The sequence below is a fragment of the Agrilus planipennis genome, unplaced genomic scaffold (assembly GCF_000699045.2).
Source record: "Agrilus planipennis isolate EAB-ADULT unplaced genomic scaffold, Apla_2.0 scaffold221, whole genome shotgun sequence".
NCBI classification, from domain to species: Eukaryota; Metazoa; Arthropoda; class Insecta; order Coleoptera; family Buprestidae; genus Agrilus; species Agrilus planipennis.
Window position 1 is genome coordinate 403,653 of NW_020439479.1, and position 19,763 is coordinate 423,415.

A 19,763-nucleotide genomic window follows, 5' to 3' on the forward strand; every position below is an offset into this window, starting at 1 on the left:
CTATAGTGGTCACTTTTTTTAGTAAATTTGTGCCTGTTTTGTTATTTGATTTTTAATGTTTTGTCATTTCTTAATGAAAGTAATATAATTAGTTTTTGTTATGAAATAATGAGAGTTGATAAAAATTAAATTAATAATTGTAGTCATCTAATCCAATATGTTTAATTAGGCATGAAATTCTTTAAATAGACTTAAACCAACGCAGAAACCATACAAGAACCAATGCAAGTGATAATTGATACTTTATGCACTTTTATTTTAACTGGAATAACTTTTCTTACTATAAGTATGCTATTTAATGTTTCATCATATCTCGTAATATACCAAAGTTTTGATAAAATGTGCATCATTTTGTTAATTGTATGTTTAATAAGCATATATCTTACTCATCATTCAGTTGAAATTACATTGATTTTGAATTAATTTTGTCAGAACTGAACTAAAATAATGTTAGGATGTATTTTTTAAAGCCAATTTTACTGATAAAAGAAAGACTGTTATACCTAACTTAATTTAATACGGATTGTGAAGGACAATGTTTTATTAATTTTAAATCATAAGTTTCCGTATATAAAGAAATAAGTTCATGAATTTTTTTGCTATAAATTTTCTTCATCAGTAAACCTGCAAATTTATAATGTATTTACATATACAGTTGTTATTGATTATTGTTCTCAATTTAAAATCCTGGAAATGTAAATATTTATGGTAAAATTTACAAAACAAGTATACATTATGTAATTATTATCTGCGCAATAAAATATACTTTTCGTAGATATTATCAAAATCGGCTGCAGCTTTTAAGAAATGCAATAATAAATAAGTAGTTTGATGCCACATATTTTTAATAATATTATTAGTCTGTTTATTTTTGCGTAAAGATTATTAATTATTTATGTATATGTACTAAGAAATTACACATCAAAAAACAGTTATATGTTGTTTACGTTACAAATAGTACGTATACATATTTTAACTTATGAATGAGTTATTTTATTTCACATTAAAATTTAACATTTTAATAAAAATTACTTCATTTTGTTTCAGTGACCCATATGTTAGAATAGATCTGAATACAATAAATGGAGACGACACAGTTGATTCAGTTCTCACGAAAACGAAAAAAAAGGTACNGTAGAAATTTGATGAAAATGAAATATCGTTGGTGCGCAAGTATTGTGCATGTTTAATTTGTGAAACTAATACAATTTGAAATATTAAACTGTACTTTTGAGGGTAGAAAAAGTAGAATGTTGTTCAATTGAATTGCTTATGCTAAGCAGGAGTGCTTTTATTAAATTCTAATTTATCTTTTTTCTTGCATTAATAACATTTTTAGTTATCTGGCCTTTAATTCCCATATATATAATTGTGTATTACATGTGTTCATTCGTTTGTATATTTTATTTAAAACCAATTCTAATTAGCTCGAAATTATAACAAACAATTTTTTAAACCTTTCCAAAGGAGTTCCATGAAACTTTCGGAAGCGTTGAGAAAATTGTGTATACTTTTTTTTGTTTCCTGTTAATTATTTTATTATATGCCAAACTCTATAGCCAGTTGTTTGTTTGAAACGTTTCATTTCAGAACGAAGATACAACAGACACGTCTACAACTGCTTCAAGAAGGGACTCGACAACTTCAAATGCCAGTAGCGTGGCACAAAACAATTTACAGAATTTAAGCGAGGGTTTACCGTCAGGATGGACGATGCAGTTGGCACCCAATGGTCGGTGGTTCTTCATCGATCACAACGAACGTACCACCACGTGGGTCGATCCCCGAACCGGACGAGCGAGTCCTATGCCCAATCAGAATACCGCACCAGTTACCAACAGAAGACCGCTTCGGCTTCAAGTAATACACATTTGCTCAATAGATTTACTAGTAGACCTAATTAATTAGCAACTGATTTTATGGCAGCCTTCTACATAATTATTTCATTTCGAGATAACAGTTTTGATAATATTACTAATTACGAATATTAACTTTCCTACTCTGTATACTTATACATGATAATACAGCAGCATCTTAACAAACTTATTGTTAATTTCTAATTAATTTCATTTACTTTTTTACATACATACATATACAGCTTTGAATTTCTTTAGTCTAGGTTCTCACTTTGAAAATCTGGAAATTTTATTCCAAAAAGTTACTTAAAAATTTTCGGGCCAATTTATACGTATTTACAAATTATTTATAATATTACATTTTTAAATTATTGATTTTCAATTAAATCAGTTTTTTTTTTGGTACAGAAATACACGATTGTCAATATTGTTAGTGTTAGCCTAGACTAAAATATATTCTTTTTTCTATTGCATGGTTCTTTTTTACCTGGTGCACCTGTGTTGCTGTATGTAGTAGTTACAGCGCTAGATCGAAAGTTCGAGGGCACCTGGAGGTGTATCATGCCTACATCAAAGATTCGAATGGACCGTCCGAAGAGGTCAACAGCGAAGACAGAGCAGGCGACTGGGAACTGATTAACTCTCATGGTGGCGTCGAACAACCTGCCCATGTATGTCTTATCATTTATTCTTGTCTTGATAATAACAAAGAGACGCGTATCGAGCTTAACTTTATTACTTTTATTAAACAAATATTAAATTTTTGAGTCAAAATTTTCAAATGACAAAATGCATATTGATATTTAACTTTGGAAATATTAATAAAAATAATTGGATTCGGGCCAAATGTGAATTATACATACGGCAACGGTTTTGTACTTTACCAGTATGCATTTTAGAAAACTTTTTTTAATTTACTCCGATAAAGTGAATAGTACTGTTTTCCGAATTGTTCTATCATAAATAATAAATTTCAGATTTCTTATATCTCTAGTGTAGTTTCTCTTATACCTAGCTCCTCCCTATTGTATACGCACCGGATAAGTTATTGGCAGCAATTTCCTTTAATTTCGGAAAATCATAGGTATTATATTTTCAGCCAGTCTTCGTGTCATCCTCAGAGTCAAATGCAGCTTTACCTCCTGGTTGGGAGGAAAGGCAAGATGCTAACGGTCGAACGTATTATGTCAATCACATTGCAAGGACAACACAATGGGAAAGACCTATGCAGAGGTAACTCTTTTTTTTTTATTTATTTATTTGCCACCAAAATAAAAGTACGTGGTAAAGACTTAAACTACTTCATTGTACATTTTTAACTAATTTTGAAATAACTTTTATTCTAATGTACATATATGAAAACAATTTTTTTAAATAATTTTAATTTTTAGCACGGCTAGCAATAATGAAAACCAGGAACAAAGAGTTCTCGACTCGGCTGTAGAATTTGAACGTAGATTCCATTTCACTGAAGATACCGAAAATGATACCAGGAGAAATTCAACAGTCAGCATTAATAACCAGGTAAGTGCGTATTTTTAATAAATTGTACGATAGGTATAATTTATTTTATTAAATTAGGTAATTATTTTACTATTAGTATGTAAGATAATGACAATAGGAAGAAGGTAATGAATGCATGATTATAGAAGAATTAAAATTTGCATGATGATTTTCTTGGAAGAATGTAATTTCCACAGTTTGTTGAGCTGGTAAAATATTTATATTCTGTGCATATGGTATTATAGTTCTGTTACTAATAAACTTCGTTAAAATTGCCTTTAAACATGTTGCTATAAAATATGGCGCTTCCCTATTGTAAAATTTGTACATAGTTTTTTCCTCTTTCTGTGACCTGGTGAATGATATCCTATTTATTTTTCATTTGTTGAATCTTATATTAAAAACGTCAGGTCTGGTTTTGGGAGTTCTTATTAAAAAAAAAAATGAAATTCTAACTACACTAAATCTATTTTAATTGTGCTAATTCCATGGTTAATTTGCTCAACTGCAACCGCCCACTTCGGCATAAATTTATTGCATGTGCATGTTTTTTGCTGCTGCTGTTGCTGCGCTGGGCTGCTACTTCCTTGGCGCGCAGGATGTAGTGGAAACGTCACAAACACCACCCCCGCCACCGGAAACGGGTGAAGACGCGGTCGTAGTAGATGGCGTCATTGAAAATCGCGTTGACTCCGATCTGCATCAACATCGTCGTCACAGTCGCCGTTCGTCCGACGGGGCTACAACGACGCCCCCTCATCCGGAGGTTGCAATCGTCGTTCCCAACGGATCGACAACCTCTAGTGCCTCCGCGTCGGACAACGGCGTTAGTTCGTCTAGCGATGACGATGATTCAGATGCGAACGAAGAGTGTGAACAATGTCGTCGACAGCGTCGTAGACGTCGACGGGGGCGCGCACCACCCCCCATCGTAGAAGCCGTGAACGGTGATGATGACCAGTACGACGAGGTTTGTACTAACAATGTGTAGCGTGATGTCTCCCATATGTAGTCTCGTCTTTTTTTACGCTTCACCCATTTAAAATTAAATGACTGTCGTTGTCACATGAGATCGATAAGCAGCTAAAGGACGAAAATCGAAAGGTGGAACTAAAAAAATATGTAGAAATTTGATGAAAATGAAATATCGTTGGTGCGCAAGTATTGTGCATGTTTAATTTGTGAAACTAATACAATTTGAAATATTAAACTGTACTTTTGAGGGTAGAAAAAGTAGAATGTTGTTCAATTGAATTGCTTATGCTAAGCAGGAGTGCTTTTATTAAATTCTAATTTATCTTTTTTCTTGCATTAATAACATTTTTAGTTATCTGGCCTTTAATTCCCATATATATAATTGTGTATTACATGTGTTCATTCGTTTGTATATTTTATTTAAAACCAATTCTAATTAGCTCGAAATTATAACAAACAATTTTTTAAACCTTTCCAAAGGAGTTCCATGAAACTTTCGGAAGCGTTGAGAAAATTGTGTATACTTTTTTTTGTTTCCTGTTAATTATTTTATTATATGCCAAACTCTATAGCCAGTTGTTTGTTTGAAACGTTTCATTTCAGAACGAAGATACAACAGACACGTCTACAACTGCTTCAAGAAGGGACTCGACAACTTCAAATGCCAGTAGCGTGGCACAAAACAATTTACAGAATTTAAGCGAGGGTTTACCGTCAGGATGGACGATGCAGTTGGCACCCAATGGTCGGTGGTTCTTCATCGATCACAACGAACGTACCACCACGTGGGTCGATCCCCGAACCGGACGAGCGAGTCCTATGCCCAATCAGAATACCGCACCAGTTACCAACAGAAGACCGGACGACGACTTGGGACCACTTCCGGAAGGATGGGAAGAGCGCGTCCATAGTGATGGTCGGATCTTTTTTATAGATCACAGTAAGAAACGATGTCTTAATTTTTCTGTTTTTGAGAGGAACTTTAATTTGCTTTCAATCGCTGTTAATACATTAATAAGTTTTTTTAATGCCATTGTAAGGCCTCGTGAACAGGGCCGTAGCGATGAGAAATGAGATGAAAAATGTCATTAAAAAAAGTCATTTTTTGAAAACAGAAAACTGCTAAGGGGCCCCTCGACTGCGGGGGCCCCGGTGCGCCGCACCGCTTGAATCGACCTCGCTACGGCCCTGCTCGTGAAACATTTTAAATTCTGCACTGTTAGCGGCAAGTACCACTAGATGGCGATATGTTTCCTGTAGTTAATACATTATTTATATTTTAATTTAATGTTATCCCTTAATATTCTCTAAATAGACACAAGAACTACACAGTGGGATGACCCACGATTATCTAATCCTAAGATTGCTGGTCCTGCAATACCTTACTCTAGAGACTATAAGAGGAAATATGAGTTTATGAAGATGCAATTAAAAAAACCGGTGAGTGCTTAAGTATTTATGATTATTTTAATAAACTTGTCAAGATTCGTTAATGCAAGTCAAGGTATAAAAAAAAACTGTGCATAGTAGAATCTCGATACTGCATCATCGCATAATGTGACCAACACATTGGCCTTAAAAATTTATACTTCGCGTTATTGTTGCGTAACTGCTATAAATCCCTGACATTTTTGGTATACCCAGTCGTATTAGCTGTAAAGATATTGTCTTATTTGTATATTAACTTTTGATATGCATATAGTTCGTTGTTAGGGGTTGTATTATCTGCATTCTACGTATCTGCCTAAGTAATTTAGCAGTTAAAAAATATGGTGTCGCAAAATCTAGAATTTATAAGATAATACAAAAAAAAGAACTAATGTCCATTGCTGTGAGAGATTCATATATCGGACCAAGTAAAATAAAAGCATTGAAAAATTACCAGTTTCTCCAGAATAGAAAAAATTGCCTGAGGATTTAAAAGTAGCTTTTTAAAAAAATTCTGAAGAAAGTTTATCTTTTCAACCACAGTTGTCTTTCATATGTTTTTATTTTGTTGATTATATGTTTGTAATATAAACAAATCGATAATGTGAACAACTGTTTTTTTACTGTTCACATTATCGAGTGTTTTTGCTGTGTTCGTTGTTAGGTGTCTGTTAAGAATAATTTACGTATTATTATTACAGACAAACGTTCCCAATAAATTCGAAATAAAGGTTAGAAGAAATAATATTCTGGAAGACTCCTACGTAGCAATAACGACGGTGCCTAGGGTGGATTTGTTAAAGACGAAATTATGGATAGAATTCGAGGCAGAAGTAGGTCTGGATTATGGAGGCCTAGCCCGAGAATGGTTTTACCTTTTATCGAAAGAAATGTTCAATCCGTACTATGGACTTTTCGAATATTCTGCAATGTAAAACAATATCTCTGTTTTTAGCGTTATTTTGTCAATAACAATTAAATTATTGTTTGTAGGGACAATTATACTCTACAAATAAATCCGTTTTCAGGGATGTGCAATGAAGAACACTTAAATTATTTCAAGTTTATTGGACGGGTGGCAGGTATGGCTGTGTATCATGGAAAACTATTAGATGGTGAGTTATGTAATAAATAAATAACATATATGTACTTCTAGTGCATTTCTTGCAAATATGCTATGAATGTGATTCATCTGAATTTATTTTGGTATTAATTAATTTTGTATTCTTTTAAAAAAATTTTTCATTAGATTGTTTTCAAATCATTTTGTAACAATTATATATTTTCTTTTTAGCATTTTTTATTAGACCGTTTTATAAGATGATGTTAAATAAACCGATTGATATCAAAGATATGGAATCGGTCGACAGTGAATATTACAAATCACTTTTATGGATAAAAGAAAATGACCCATCCGACCTAGGTTTGACCTTCGCAGTTGACGAAGACTCCTTCGGACAGACATCACAACACGAACTGAAAACCGATGGCGCAAACATTCCCGTAGATAATTCTAATAAGGACGAATACATTCAGTAAGACAGCTATTTATTTTGCATTCTGTTGTTTCCAAATACCCTCTATTGAGATGTGGCCATTCGACATTGATGAATTCTTCTTCGTCGAAACCTTTTTGGGTTAAATTGTTTATCCAACACGTCTCCGACCAATGTGGCTGACATCCTCAAGATTTATATCCCTAGCAGTAAATCCTGAGGTTGCCTGCTACAGTTGGCATTGAGACGATGGATGGGTAACACCAACCGAAGAAGCAGAACTCTCAAAACCGTGGCCATCAAGGTTACGCCTTAACCATTATTAACGAATTAATGATTGATAGGTGTGTGATTAAATGGAGGTTCGTCGAAAGGGTGCAGCCTCAGATGAACGCGTTCTTGGAAGGTTTCAGTGACTTATTGCCCCTCCACGCTATCATGATTTTTGACGAGCACGAACTCGAGCTACTCATGTGTGGCATTCAAAATGTGGACGTGAAAGACTGGAAACAAAACACTGTCTACAAGGGCGATTATCACGCAAATCACATTATAATCCAATGGTTCTGGAGGGTATGTTTTGAATAACTTTTAGACCTTCTAAGAGTATATTATTGATAAAAAATTGGAAAATAACTGGACTCATTTTAACAAAATAGCAATCTTTTTGGTGTTACTATAATGCTATCATATTAGTATAGGAACCATTAAAAAAAGTTTGTTTTACTTTTATTTTTCTTGAATACCGATTGGAAATTTGAAAGTTTCAGAATTATAGTTTCTTAATAGTTTTTACAATCGATTCATTATGCTTATTATATTATGACATTTCCAAACCTTAGGACTATAATATTTTATTTTTTACTCAGGTGGTTTTGTCATTTTCGAACGAGATGCGCTCGAGGCTGTTGCAATTCGTCACAGGAACTTCCCGGGTACCAATGAACGGATTTAAAGAACTGTACGGTAGTAATGGCCCCCAGCTGTTTACCATTGAGAAGTGGGGCACTCCAGATAATTACCCCAGATCTCACACATGGTAAGTTTTTTAAATATTCCATTAGATAGGGAATTACGACAATTAGCTATTTTTTTTTTTGTCTTCTATAATGCAATTCAATTGCAGCTTCAATCGGTTAGATTTACCCCCTTATGATAGTTACCAGCAGCTACGAGACAAATTAATAAAAGCTATTGAAGGTTCGCAAGGTTTTGCAGGAGTCGATTAAGTAAACTTAACAGAAACAACTAATAAAAAATTGAAAAGAAAAGAAATAATAATTATACTTAGTAAAAACTCGTTCGCGTTTTCCTTGTATTTTTTTGCAATTTGACAATTTTACTGTAATTTATTCTGTCCACAACCTGTATTTATGAAGTATATTTGCCTTTAAAAAGAGTTAAGTGTGACTTAAGAAAACATTATACATATTATATCATGAAAATTGTAAATATCCGTTATTTTAAGTCTAAATAGCTAGATTTTATATTTAGAGAAATACATTTTACATTCACAAAAACATTATTTGTTGTATTGTTACATTATTATTATTATTATTAAATTGCCTACTGTTGAATGTTTTGTTATTTTCAACAATTTTAATTTCAAGTTAATTTCGCATTCTGCCGTTTATCAGAAATTACAAATCGTAAACTCAAAAAAAAAATTATTCATCTTAAACCCATTATAAGTTCTTGGGTAATAACTATTAAATATGGATCTCGATTTCGATCTACTTAATCTCGACCAAATCGATGCTCAGTTAATATTGTAGTACATGGTTTCTAATCTCGCAAGCACATTAGCCCTAATACAAAGCAAAGGCTTCCATTTCATATACGTATGAAAAAATAAAACGAAGTAATGTGTAATAAAATTTAACATTTTAAAAAATATTTACTTTTATTCAGTTAGTGTAAAAATACATTAAACTATCATTAAACTATATTTACATGTGGATAAAAAAACTTAACAACATATGTAAATTGCACAAAAAAGAAATAATTTATAAGCTCAATGTACAGCTTTTAGTAAAAAATGAAAATGGAAAGTGTATTTACTTTTCATACATTAAACAGTGTAACTGCAAAGCCCTCTGAAACAGGGAAGTTTCAAAAATAAAAGAAACAAAAAATCCTAATCCAACAGGATTATTTTGTGTAATTAACCAATGTTGAAGAATTCTAATAAGAATAAGAAAATTAAACCGCTTACACTTAGATCATTCCGAAAACGAATGTATTATTTATATCTTATCAGACAAAGGAACCTATCATCTATCATCACAAAAAAAATCAGTCATCATTACTGTTAAATTAAAAACAACAACATTCAATATAAAAAAGGACATTTTTACACAAAATCTTTAATTTTAGGAATTGCTGTATTTCAGAAAAGAAATGCATACGCTTACTCATTTAACACACTTGCATATATTATTTTATAAAATTTCTTTCGTCAATTACGAAAATGTTTGTTACGTAATTGATTTCTTAAAATCTTGTAATAACTGTACATTACTTTTCTAAAACTGACTTCCCTTTACTTTCCTAAATTCGTATTACCATTTGGGGGTGTCGCTCTAGGCAATGACCGTACAGGTCCCAGTGTTAGTATTGAGCTAGCACCTATACCATTAAGATTACAAACATTAGGATTTTTTGCGGCATTAAGTGATACCACGGGAAGGGCAAAGCACCCGTCTGTATTAGAACCGGGCAAAGGGATGTAATTGTAAATCCCTAGAGCGCTTAATTTTTGCAAAACTCCGGGATTTTTTAAGTCGACAAGGGGCACGCCGATTTCGCAAGGGCCCCCTGTTTTGTGGTAACTCTGCCGGTGCTTACTTAATCCCATAGGAGTTGGATATTGAGCGGGACAAAGATCGCAGCGATGCGGAAGGGACGCTGAATTTGCTCGTGGATTACCGCCTTTTTGGGGTGAGCTAGGAACGCCTTTGTTGGTTTGTTGTTGGGATGGTTTGGGGTCAGGGACGGAATCGTCAGTCAAATCTACTGTCGGTAATCTCGAATCAGGTACCTGAAATTAATAAAATGAAACTTAATCTTTTTGGCTTTTCCGATTGTAAACAAAAAATATTAAGTTAATTACTTCATGAACTAGGAGTTCGCATTAAAGGCATTCCTATTAAAAGGGTCGTTTTTAAATTTACTCACCTTTTTTGGTGAGTCGTTCCCATTTTTGGCAGTTGGTATAATACTAACGGCACTATTAAGATTTATGGCAACAGGTGGTGGTGGAGGACTTCCCTTCGTTTGTGGCTGTTTTTCTTTGGGTTTGGGAGCCGCGGTTACTGTTATACCCCGTGTAGCCAAAATATTGGCGACTGCCTTCGCATCTGACTTCTTTGGCTGCTGCTCTTGTTTCGGAGGATTTCGTACTGATAACGTAATAGAATCGGAAAGGTGCATGACACTGTTATCACCCGGATCACTAGTCCCTCCCTAAAATTAAAAAAATTTCGGTTAATTCGTTTTGCTATTGTAACAAAAGCAAAGAATATTTTTCAAAATGTGGAAAAAAGTGTTTTTGACAAAACTGGCCCTTAGCCTCATGAGCATTTATTAATAATAGCCGCAAATTATTCACCTGTACGCTTTGAATTTGTGGCAAACCACCATCGGTGTTTTTTGGTTGTACGGCGATTACCTGACAATCAGGATCATCATTTTTATCAGGAAGTAGCATGTCCATTCTTCTTTTCTTGGCCTGTAACATTTGCATTTGTTCCGGCGACCTCTTAATAACCCTGTTGCCTTGTTGATTGTTTTGAACAAGCCCTTGTCTTGGCCCTGATGTAGGACCAGGAATCCTGGGCCTCGGTCCTCTCACCGACGACGTTGTGGTGTTCATTGCCACTCGAGGTCGCATTGTAGGCGCTCTCTGGCGAGTAGCCATTGGTTGGCGTGGTGGGGCAGGACCTCTTGTAGTTTGAGGGCCATATTGTCTTGGTGCAGGGGCTCTTTGAGGGACCGGTTGTCTATATTGTGACGGTTGATTGGGATGCATGGGTTGTGTAGTCATCGGCTGCATCTGAGACGTGGGAGGAGGTTGTGGTTGAGGTGGTTGTTGCATTTGATTTGGCGGTGGGGGAGGCATATGATGACTTGGGTAATTCGGTTGCGGTGGATAGTACATGTTGGGCCTAAAATATAGTTAGTAAAATAAGTTATTTAAGAGCAACGTTTTGGAAATTACTTAATTTTAAATAGCGCCCTACTCTCATACTTTTCTTGTGATCAATTACTTATCAACCTAAATAGAAGAAAAACCTCATTTTAACACACCCTAAAGTATGTATCAAAGAATGATTAATGTAAATCAGGAACTTACTGGTACTGATATGGTTGATACATCGGTGGCTGCATTCCCGGATGGGGAGGGTACATTGGGGGTGGTTGGTAACTGTGAGGAGGAGGCTGAGGAGGTGCTTGTGGGAACTGTTGTATGTTGATCAGAACATTTTGTTGGTGCATTCCATTATTACTACCACTGGGTTGCAATCTTGACACCTGCTGTGCAAGTTGTTGCATAGGCAAGCCCGTTAAGCTTTCTAAGGAATTCTGGACTGAATTTTGAGGATTGTATACTTGCTAAAAATTAGAAACATTTTTTTTTTATTTTAACTGAAACTGCAAAAAGGAACTTACCAAAGCATTTCTGTTCCTGTCATCTAATCGATCTAATGATATAAATTCGCTATCACTGGAAGACAACCCAAAATCTTTGGCTTTATCGTTATTACTGTTTAAAAATGTTGTCAAAATATTTCCGTCATCTTTTTCACTGTTTTCTGGAAGTCTTAAAGGGTCTTCCAAAGAAGGTGTAGGCCATACTTCCTGCCCTCCCCCATGGTTTTCACGATTCACATCCACTATTTCTAAAATAAAACCGCTGGTTTTAAATTGACTAAGAAGCATTTTGTGAATAAATATGTTTTTAGTTATTTATAACTAAAAAGCAAAATGTTTACAATATTGCTAGTCAGTGTTAAGAATTTTTACACATATTTCAACTATTTATACCGGTTTTAAAGTTTAGGTTATGTTATCAATTAACAAAAAAATTTGACTTTTTTATAATAAAAAGATAAAAACAATTAAATCGTGGGAATAAACAATTACCATTGTGGGTAATAAATGTATACAATAATATGAGATTTAAATTTAAGTAGTTCTTTATGTATCGAGCCATTCAAACTACCAAATTTTTTAAACCAAGTAATACCACACTAGCAAATACAAAAAGTTAAAATAAAACGGCAGCATGTAAGTTTTTCTACTCTCTACACGTTAGTAATACGGGAGAGTTGCAATGGTTCGTAAGGGCATTCGTGATTGTTCAATTTAAAACGTTGCATAATGTTGATCGGTTTTTTGACTATAGTACGAAGTGATTAATCTGTTGTGCGATTAAACTACGTATATTGATTAAAATGTGTAATAAAAGTGGTTAGTGTAATAATTTTTTAACGAATAAATCTGTGAAGTTGCAGTATGGAAGCGTATGGAACTTCTACCTCTCTTCTAATGGCGGTACAAAGTAAGTGCTACAACTTAAAACTTGTTCAGTTATTTCGTTATGACAATTGCGTCATTTTTAAAATTCTAGGTATATCATATTCTCAAAAATATATTTAAAACTAAATTTGAAATCAAAATAATAAGTACATATTGTCGTTAAAGTCATGATACCTAAAATTTTTTTAGGCAAATTGTCTCCGCTTTGTATGTCCTACGTATGCTTAATTAATAATGTTATGTATACGTGAAAACCATTTTCATTTTTGCAAAACTAAAGCCTTGCACATACATACAGGTATGTTAGGAAGGTACTATGTATAATAAGACGTTGTACCTACGATTTCTTTACGATTAGTATAATTTTACGGTGTGATATTATTATTTTTAAATTTATGTTAAATGTAATAAGAAAAACTATTATTTTTGGTATACCTATCTTCACTCTTTTTATTATCGATGTTTCGGTAACACCCTGTACTTTCGTCAGACATGCGTGAACGCTCATGTTTCAAACCGATTAGATTGTGCTTCAAAGCTATATTAACAAAATTTCAAAAAAGGGGGAAGCTTTTAATTTGCCTTGTGAATAGCACATATGACTAACAATAATTTAGAAGTAATTGAAAAATAAAAAACATCTGACTTTAAAATACAGGCAACGTATTTGAAACAAAAATAGTGGAAACTATAAAATAGTCATCGAATACACACATCCAAAAGTATTTCCATAAATGGAGTGCAATATTTATTATGCTATTTGTAGGTAAATATTCTTGCTGAAACTTAATAAGTTTCAAATTGGTTGGAAGATCAGAAAATATTATTCTTACCAGATTGTCGAAAACTATTGTTGTCGTCAGTAATTTCAGTGATGGTTAATGATTCTTTGAGCAATCCCGTTGTCTTTATTCTAATTTTGGGATACTCCACTGGTTCAGGTGGTGGAGTTGGTTCTGCTCCAGGAATCATGTCTGGTGTAGTTGACCCCAACGTTTCTCCCTTATTCGACTCGATTGCATCTTCTTTTTGTGTTTGCTCTTCATTGGTTTCGCTTTCGGCAGGCCATGAATCAATGTCTTTAGCGAAATTTGGTGAAAAAGTCACCTTGGTTTCTTCTTCATTTGTATGCTCTCCATCGTCTGGCAGTTCTTCATCTTCATTGTAATTTATTTCAGGAATTTCTTCGCCTCTCTCCTTGTTTTGATTGTCCTCCGATGGGGGAGAGGTTTCTCCCTCTCCAGGAGGTTCCGAACCTTCGGTTTCGTTCGTGGTAGGCTCGAATTCCTCCTTTATGGAGGATGGCGGTGTATCGTGCAGTTTGAAGTATTCCTCAGCAGTTACGTCTGTTAATTGAGGCGATCGAACCACCTCGAAAGAATTGTTGTCTTTGCTTTTAAGGGTAATTTTTAAGGGTGGTGTCGGTACTTGGTATAAACGTTGTAAGGCAACACGGGGCTGTTTAATGTGATGTAAAAGATGATTGAGGAGGTGGTGTTTAGATGTAAAAAGAGCGTCGCAATCCTTACAAACTAATTGTTCTTCTTCACCAGAACGATCGTTATTTAAATTTTCTAAAATACACAAAAAATGTCAAGAAACAAATTATTATTATAATTAACGAATGTATCTACCTTTCGAGTTACTAAACGAATACGTAGACTCTTCCATGATCATCTTGCACCTGTAATTATTAAAAATTGGAAAATACTGCGGGAGTTGTAAAAGTTCTTTGCAAATAAGTAATTTATTGAACTGTAACTGTCAATTAATTTTAGATGTTACATCTTTCATATTACCTACTTATTTACCGTATATTGAAATATATTCAATTCAAAAGTAAGTCATAATTAGGACTTATATTCCAGAATTGAAATTATTTGGTAAAATTTAATAACAAAGTATTTTAATTTTTTTAAAAATCAAAGAAGTACCTAATAGGTTTCAAATATTTCTTTTTAAAACAACAGATTCATTTATTTAAAATGAAATATCACTTAATTTTTTATCGCTGACTTGAATTGACTAAACTAAAATAAGAAAAATAATTAATAGCATAATTAGTAATTAAATGGATTATCTTTAAATTTGTTTGTGTGTACTTGAAAAAATATGGTCGCATTAACGTAGTCCATTAGTTCATATTGAAAATAAATTAACTGACAAACTTGACGTTACGCCACTGACAACTTACTAATGCTGTTTACTAAAATTCTGGTTACTAACTTTACTTAGCGTATTGTTATTTAAATAAGTTATAAAAATGATAAGCGCGCGAAACATTATTATTTCAAAAATTGTAAAGTTACTGTAGATACACTGCTATTATATATTTAATGAGCGATAACAGTATTGTACTTAATCGGTTAAACAAACAAACAAACAGTGTTTCGTACTCGTTATTGTACTTACAAGCATCGTTGACAGTTGAAGTCATAAAACAAACTCTAAAGAATCGGCGAAGACAAACAACAACTGAGCGACAATGTTAACTAATTTTTTGGAGGAATTATAGTTAAATATGCAACTGCGGTTACTATCAAAACTATATTATAACAACACTGTAACGAAGTAACCGCACGCAAACTTTCTAAGTAGGTATATTTTAGTAGCACACAGCTACGCTAGCTATGTCTGTTTCACAGTTGCGTTAGTTGCACGTCTCAACGTTTTGTCGCAGTTAGCTGAGGACTTCGCCTGCTATTCACAGCGTAGTTGTAGTAGACACACACCGGTTGCAATGAAACTTGGGGAAAGGCGGGTATATGAGGGGTTTAGAAACCAGCGAATGACTTGCTCGACATTACCGGCTGTAGGTAGGGGAAGACCGACAACGCTGAACCGTTTGGTGTGTGTGTATGTTATCTGTAAAAAGGGGGGAAACACGAAACCTACGAAACTCACTTTGTGAGGGGAAGTGTGGAACATTGAAACTTGCCTCCGATAGCTTTTTTTTTTATTTTCTTGGAGTAACGTTGAGTCGTAGGTATAATGGGACACGCAGAAAACCTTGAACACAAATGTGTTCGGGTCATAAACCGTTACTGAAAGCTTTAATTTATGCAGGCGGATAGTCACCGTCATGGTATTGCCGTTGAGTTGGGTTGTCCGTCTATTTTATTGTTTTCTTATTGGGTTTACATACCACTGTACAGTTGGCTTACTGTATTGAGTTCAAGTTTTCCTATTCATATTCGTGACTGAACATGAATTGAAGTTTCGCATGTTTTTCTCAAATGGTGAACAAATGCTTAATTTTAAGGTATGTTTAGGCACATAGCCGATGTATATCATGGGAAACATATAATTAATGTCTGTACATTAACTACTATAGGTTTCTTACTTTCGAACTACTGCGCCTATCCCTCATACTAATGATATCGCTTAATAATCATAGTTGATGATTAATAACCTACAGAATAAACTGCTAAGGTTTATTGTTTTTTTTTTCGTAAACACAATTTGTTTTTTTAGCAGTGTAATTTTGAATGATTTATTCATCTTTTTTGCAATTTGTTGCTAAATTATTGTTTACTTTAGCAATCACATATCTGACAACCAAATCCAAGACATAGGTAACAAAATCAACAAAAAGTAAAGATTTTTTAGTTTACATTCCTTCAAACATAGAAAAGGACAGGGCAATAACACTCCTTTCGTTCGTATTGTCTTTACCTACCTAATTATCGAATAATACTTTGATTGCTTAGGATTCTAAAGTCTCGGGTAGGAAAAGGCAGCACAAACGAAGTGATGTTTTTTCTGTCATGTCGTAATTATCCAAAGGAATGGTTAGCACTCTAAACTATACATTATACAACATAGGCACTAAAATTTCATGAAAATCAGAAGTGTGACCCCTGAAGTAAATAGTTTTAGTAGTATAACAGTTAGTAAAATATAATGAAAATTCTTTATTATTTGGTCATTGTTGCAATAATTACAGTACTATCAATAACTGTTTTTTTACTGGAATTCTAAAACGCAGTAGATAACTAATTTAATTTCTTAATTAAACAAGATATAACTGCAATAAATATGTCAAATGTCTCCAAGTTATTATGTATTCTATAAACCGTATCGCCAGTGTTGGGAGCGCTTCAACACGTGTTCACACTAACGTCTACTCAATATAAATAGAATTTTAACTACTTTTCCCTTTGTATCTGTGAAGTATTACCCATTATACAGTACATTAAGTGTTAACGGATTATAACTTTTCTTTTTTGAAACTTGTGTTTCAGGGTATTTATTTACTCTACTCCCCCTTTCCCTCAAACACTGTTATAAATATATTCAACTTCCATTACTTTTTACGACAACTCTTTTGTTTCTGCAAATAGCTAGGTGTTTAAGTGTGATGAGTAGATACTGGAGTATAGATCAATTAGGGAATTTTTTAATATAATTTACGTCAATTAAGATATTAGCGAGTTAAGCAAATCCCTGGAAATAAATAAAAAATGGTGCCTGTTATCAACAACAAACATGGTTTTAATTAATGCGTTGCGTATTAGTGAGGTGATAACTGATCCTTATTTTGAAGCATTCGAGGTCATAACAAACAACGTGGAAGCAATAGCATTGTATTGTATTGTATTATAGCTTCAAGCTTCAAGCCTATGCCGAGTCACGGTTATTCAATATGGAAAACAGTTTTGATAGTCTTCCGACTCGGCTGCAGCTGTGGCCTACGTGACGTTGCTTAGCAACCGGCTAATGGGTAATCATGCTATGACCTCGCTTGCTGAAACACTTGAGTGTTTCGGTTCTCTGGTTGGCAACTCAGCGGCACGTGAAACCGACAGCGCAACACATTTTTATTATCGTAGTCGTTCTGAAATACCACACAGCGCTGCTAACGATAAGTATAGCAGTAATAATAATAATGACGATGCCTTGCTTGTTTGTTGAGTGAGTGGTACGCTTTGTAATCTAACGATAAATCGACTCCCCATCTAGCAACACTATACTTCTGGTTTAAAAAACATGACAAGCCATTGATTTTTTTCTTTTCGTGCTGCTTTCACTACGGGTTTTTTTTTCGCTATGTGAGACGTTAAATTTATTCCAGAATGCAATATCCCAACGCGATCTACTCATAATCATTTCGTTATTGAAGCGTCAATAAGAATATTTAAACATCTTATTTGACTTACTATGTTATGTTCGGAATATTTAAGAAATCTTGGTTTGACCAGTGGCGCAGCAAACTACGTAATTTATTTTTGCTTTAGAAAAAAATTAGAAATGAAGTATTTAGAATTATTGGAAGCTTTTATTTCTTGTTACCTACCTAAAATTAACAATAAGCAAAAAATAAATGATAGTTATAGATCAGACAAAGGAACCTATCATCTATCATCACAAAAAAAATCAGTCATCATTACTGTTAAATTAAAAACAACAACATTCAATATAAAAAAGGACATTTTTACACAAAATCTTTAATTTTAGGAATTGCTGTATTTCAGAAAAGAAATGCATACGCTTACTCATTTAACACACTTGCATATATTATTTTATAAAATTTCTTTCGTCAATTACGAAAATGTTTGTTACGTAATTGATTTCTTAAAATCTTGTAATAACTGTACATTACTTTTCTAAAACTGACTTCCCTTTACTTTCCTAAATTCGTATTACCATTTGGGGGTGTCGCTCTAGGCAATGACCGTACAGGTCCCAGTGTTAGTATTGAGCTAGCACCTATACCATTAAGATTACAAACATTAGGATNGCTTTTTAGCAAATTTTTACAAATTAATAAATGCAAAAATGAATAAGCGGGTACCAACCTATTTGCCGAATATTTTTAGTATTTTTCTCATATCCCAAACGATTTTATAAATCTCCAATTTTCCAAACTTAATTCAATGACAAATAAAAATTCTAAAGATACATCCTCAACTTCCATTGGCGGCTTTCTTTTATTGATCGGTGTTACGGCCAATAGTACTCAATCTACCAAGTATAAGAGAGGGGGGAGTTGTCAGGATCACCATCCCCATCACGCAGTGGCAAATCCCACAGGCTTCGACAATAATTTAGGTACTTAATTATTTGTTCCCATTGTTTATGTTGGGTACTTACTTTTCATCAATTTATGACTGTCGGTTGAATTCGTATCTTAACAATTGTTGTGTTGATACTGCTGATTTTATTGAATCTGATATCTGGAGTGATACTTGACACGTACTCACTTTAATTGTAAATTTTGTTACTTACCTATTTTACAGTCCTGTCTTAATAAAACTTGTCTTTAGGAATTTGTAATCTAATCTACCTAAATAAGGACTTGACCGATAAATTATGACTTTATCTCAATTGGAACAAGTCTACAATTACGACGCAAATTTTTTTGTTTTTATGTCACATAATTAATTGTCTGTGAGTTTAGATAAAGCTTTATTTTTTTTTTAGAAAACTGCTATTATTATTTTAAGAAATAAGTATTAAAAGTTTTCAAAATGCAACAGATGTTTTTGTTGTAATATTTATTTACAATCCTTTGTACCAGGTGAATGTTGTTTGTAGTTCTAAAAATCTTCATCCCTTAATATTATTCCTTCTTAAGCCAAGAACTACCATTTACCAAAAACACTAACAATAAATTACAGAGAGTTGCAGTAAAAAAAACGACGAAGTTTGCATTTTTTATTTCTTTTGACATTCATATAAAAATTTTAAACTAAATGTAGTAATTGCATTTGATTTATCTAACTTTCTGTGTTACGCTTATCTAACCGTTCTATTTTTTCTAACTCGACTGTATAAAAGTGGTTATTACTCTCTGTTATTAGTGTTAAAGTATTAAGTATTATTTTATAGTGAACACGTTGTAAATGACTATAAATGAGATAACGTGTAATATGTACGATTCTCCTGAGCGAGGTAAATGATTAATGACGGAAATTGCCTTTTGTATTATTGGATTTGTCAACTCAAACCTCAGAGGGGAACT

At 33.5% G+C, this 19,763-nt stretch overlaps 2 protein-coding genes and 1 long non-coding RNA gene across 4 annotated transcripts; 1 reads left to right on the forward strand and 2 right to left on the reverse strand.

Annotated features, from left to right (window-relative positions):
- Positions 1-2,413: 2,413 nt before the first annotated feature.
- Positions 2,414-8,487, forward strand: LOC108738742 (E3 ubiquitin-protein ligase Nedd-4). Its single transcript, XM_025979164.1, has 11 exons — positions 2,414-2,527; positions 2,956-3,089; positions 3,248-3,380; positions 4,938-5,274; positions 5,650-5,774; positions 6,464-6,693; positions 6,756-6,877; positions 7,057-7,297; positions 7,603-7,831; positions 8,128-8,297; positions 8,385-8,487. The coding sequence occupies exons 2-11, from the start codon at positions 3,082-3,084 to the stop codon at positions 8,485-8,487; spliced, it is 1,698 nt and encodes a 565-aa protein (XP_025834949.1). The 5' UTR covers positions 2,414-2,527; positions 2,956-3,081.
- Positions 8,436-15,659, reverse strand: LOC108738771 (bromodomain-containing protein 4). 2 transcript variants are annotated; one of them, XM_018472350.2, is made up of 8 exons: positions 15,212-15,659; positions 14,434-14,483; positions 13,633-14,373; positions 11,930-12,159; positions 11,613-11,872; positions 10,929-11,424; positions 10,436-10,723; positions 8,436-10,298 (listed from the first exon to the last, which is right to left on the reverse strand). In XM_018472350.2, the coding sequence occupies exons 2-8, from the start codon at positions 14,474-14,476 to the stop codon at positions 9,801-9,803; spliced, it is 2,556 nt and encodes an 851-aa protein (XP_018327852.1). In that variant the 5' UTR covers positions 14,477-14,483; positions 15,212-15,659; the 3' UTR covers positions 8,436-9,800. The 2 variants fall into 2 exon arrangements, with proteins under 2 accessions (XP_018327852.1, XP_018327851.1); XM_018472349.2 differs by having other exon boundaries at positions 10,869-11,424; positions 15,212-15,621.
- LOC112905872 lies at positions 8,436-18,532 on the reverse strand. Its single transcript, XR_003232058.1, has 2 exons — positions 18,151-18,532; positions 8,436-9,528 (listed from the first exon to the last, which is right to left on the reverse strand). It is a non-coding gene; the product is annotated as an uncharacterized LOC112905872 (long non-coding RNA).
- Between the last annotated feature and the right edge of the window lie 1,231 nt (positions 18,533-19,763).

Coding starts and splice junctions, on each gene's coding strand:
- LOC108738771 (XM_018472349.2), bottom strand. CDS start 14,476: ATGATCATGGAAGAGTCTACGTATTCGTTTAGTAACTCGAAAG. Junction 12,160..13,632: donor CAATAGTTTTCGACAATCTG/GTAAGAATAATA, acceptor GTTTTATTTTAG/AAATAGTGGATGTGAATCGT. Junction 11,425..11,612: donor TATCAACCATATCAGTACCA/GTAAGTTCCTGA, acceptor ACTATATTTTAG/GCCCAACATGTACTATCCAC.
- LOC108738742 (XM_025979164.1), top strand. Junction 7,298..7,602: donor AATAAGGACGAATACATTCA/GTAAGACAGCTA, acceptor AATGATTGATAG/GTGTGTGATTAAATGGAGGT. Junction 8,298..8,384: donor TACCCCAGATCTCACACATG/GTAAGTTTTTTA, acceptor ATTCAATTGCAG/CTTCAATCGGTTAGATTTAC.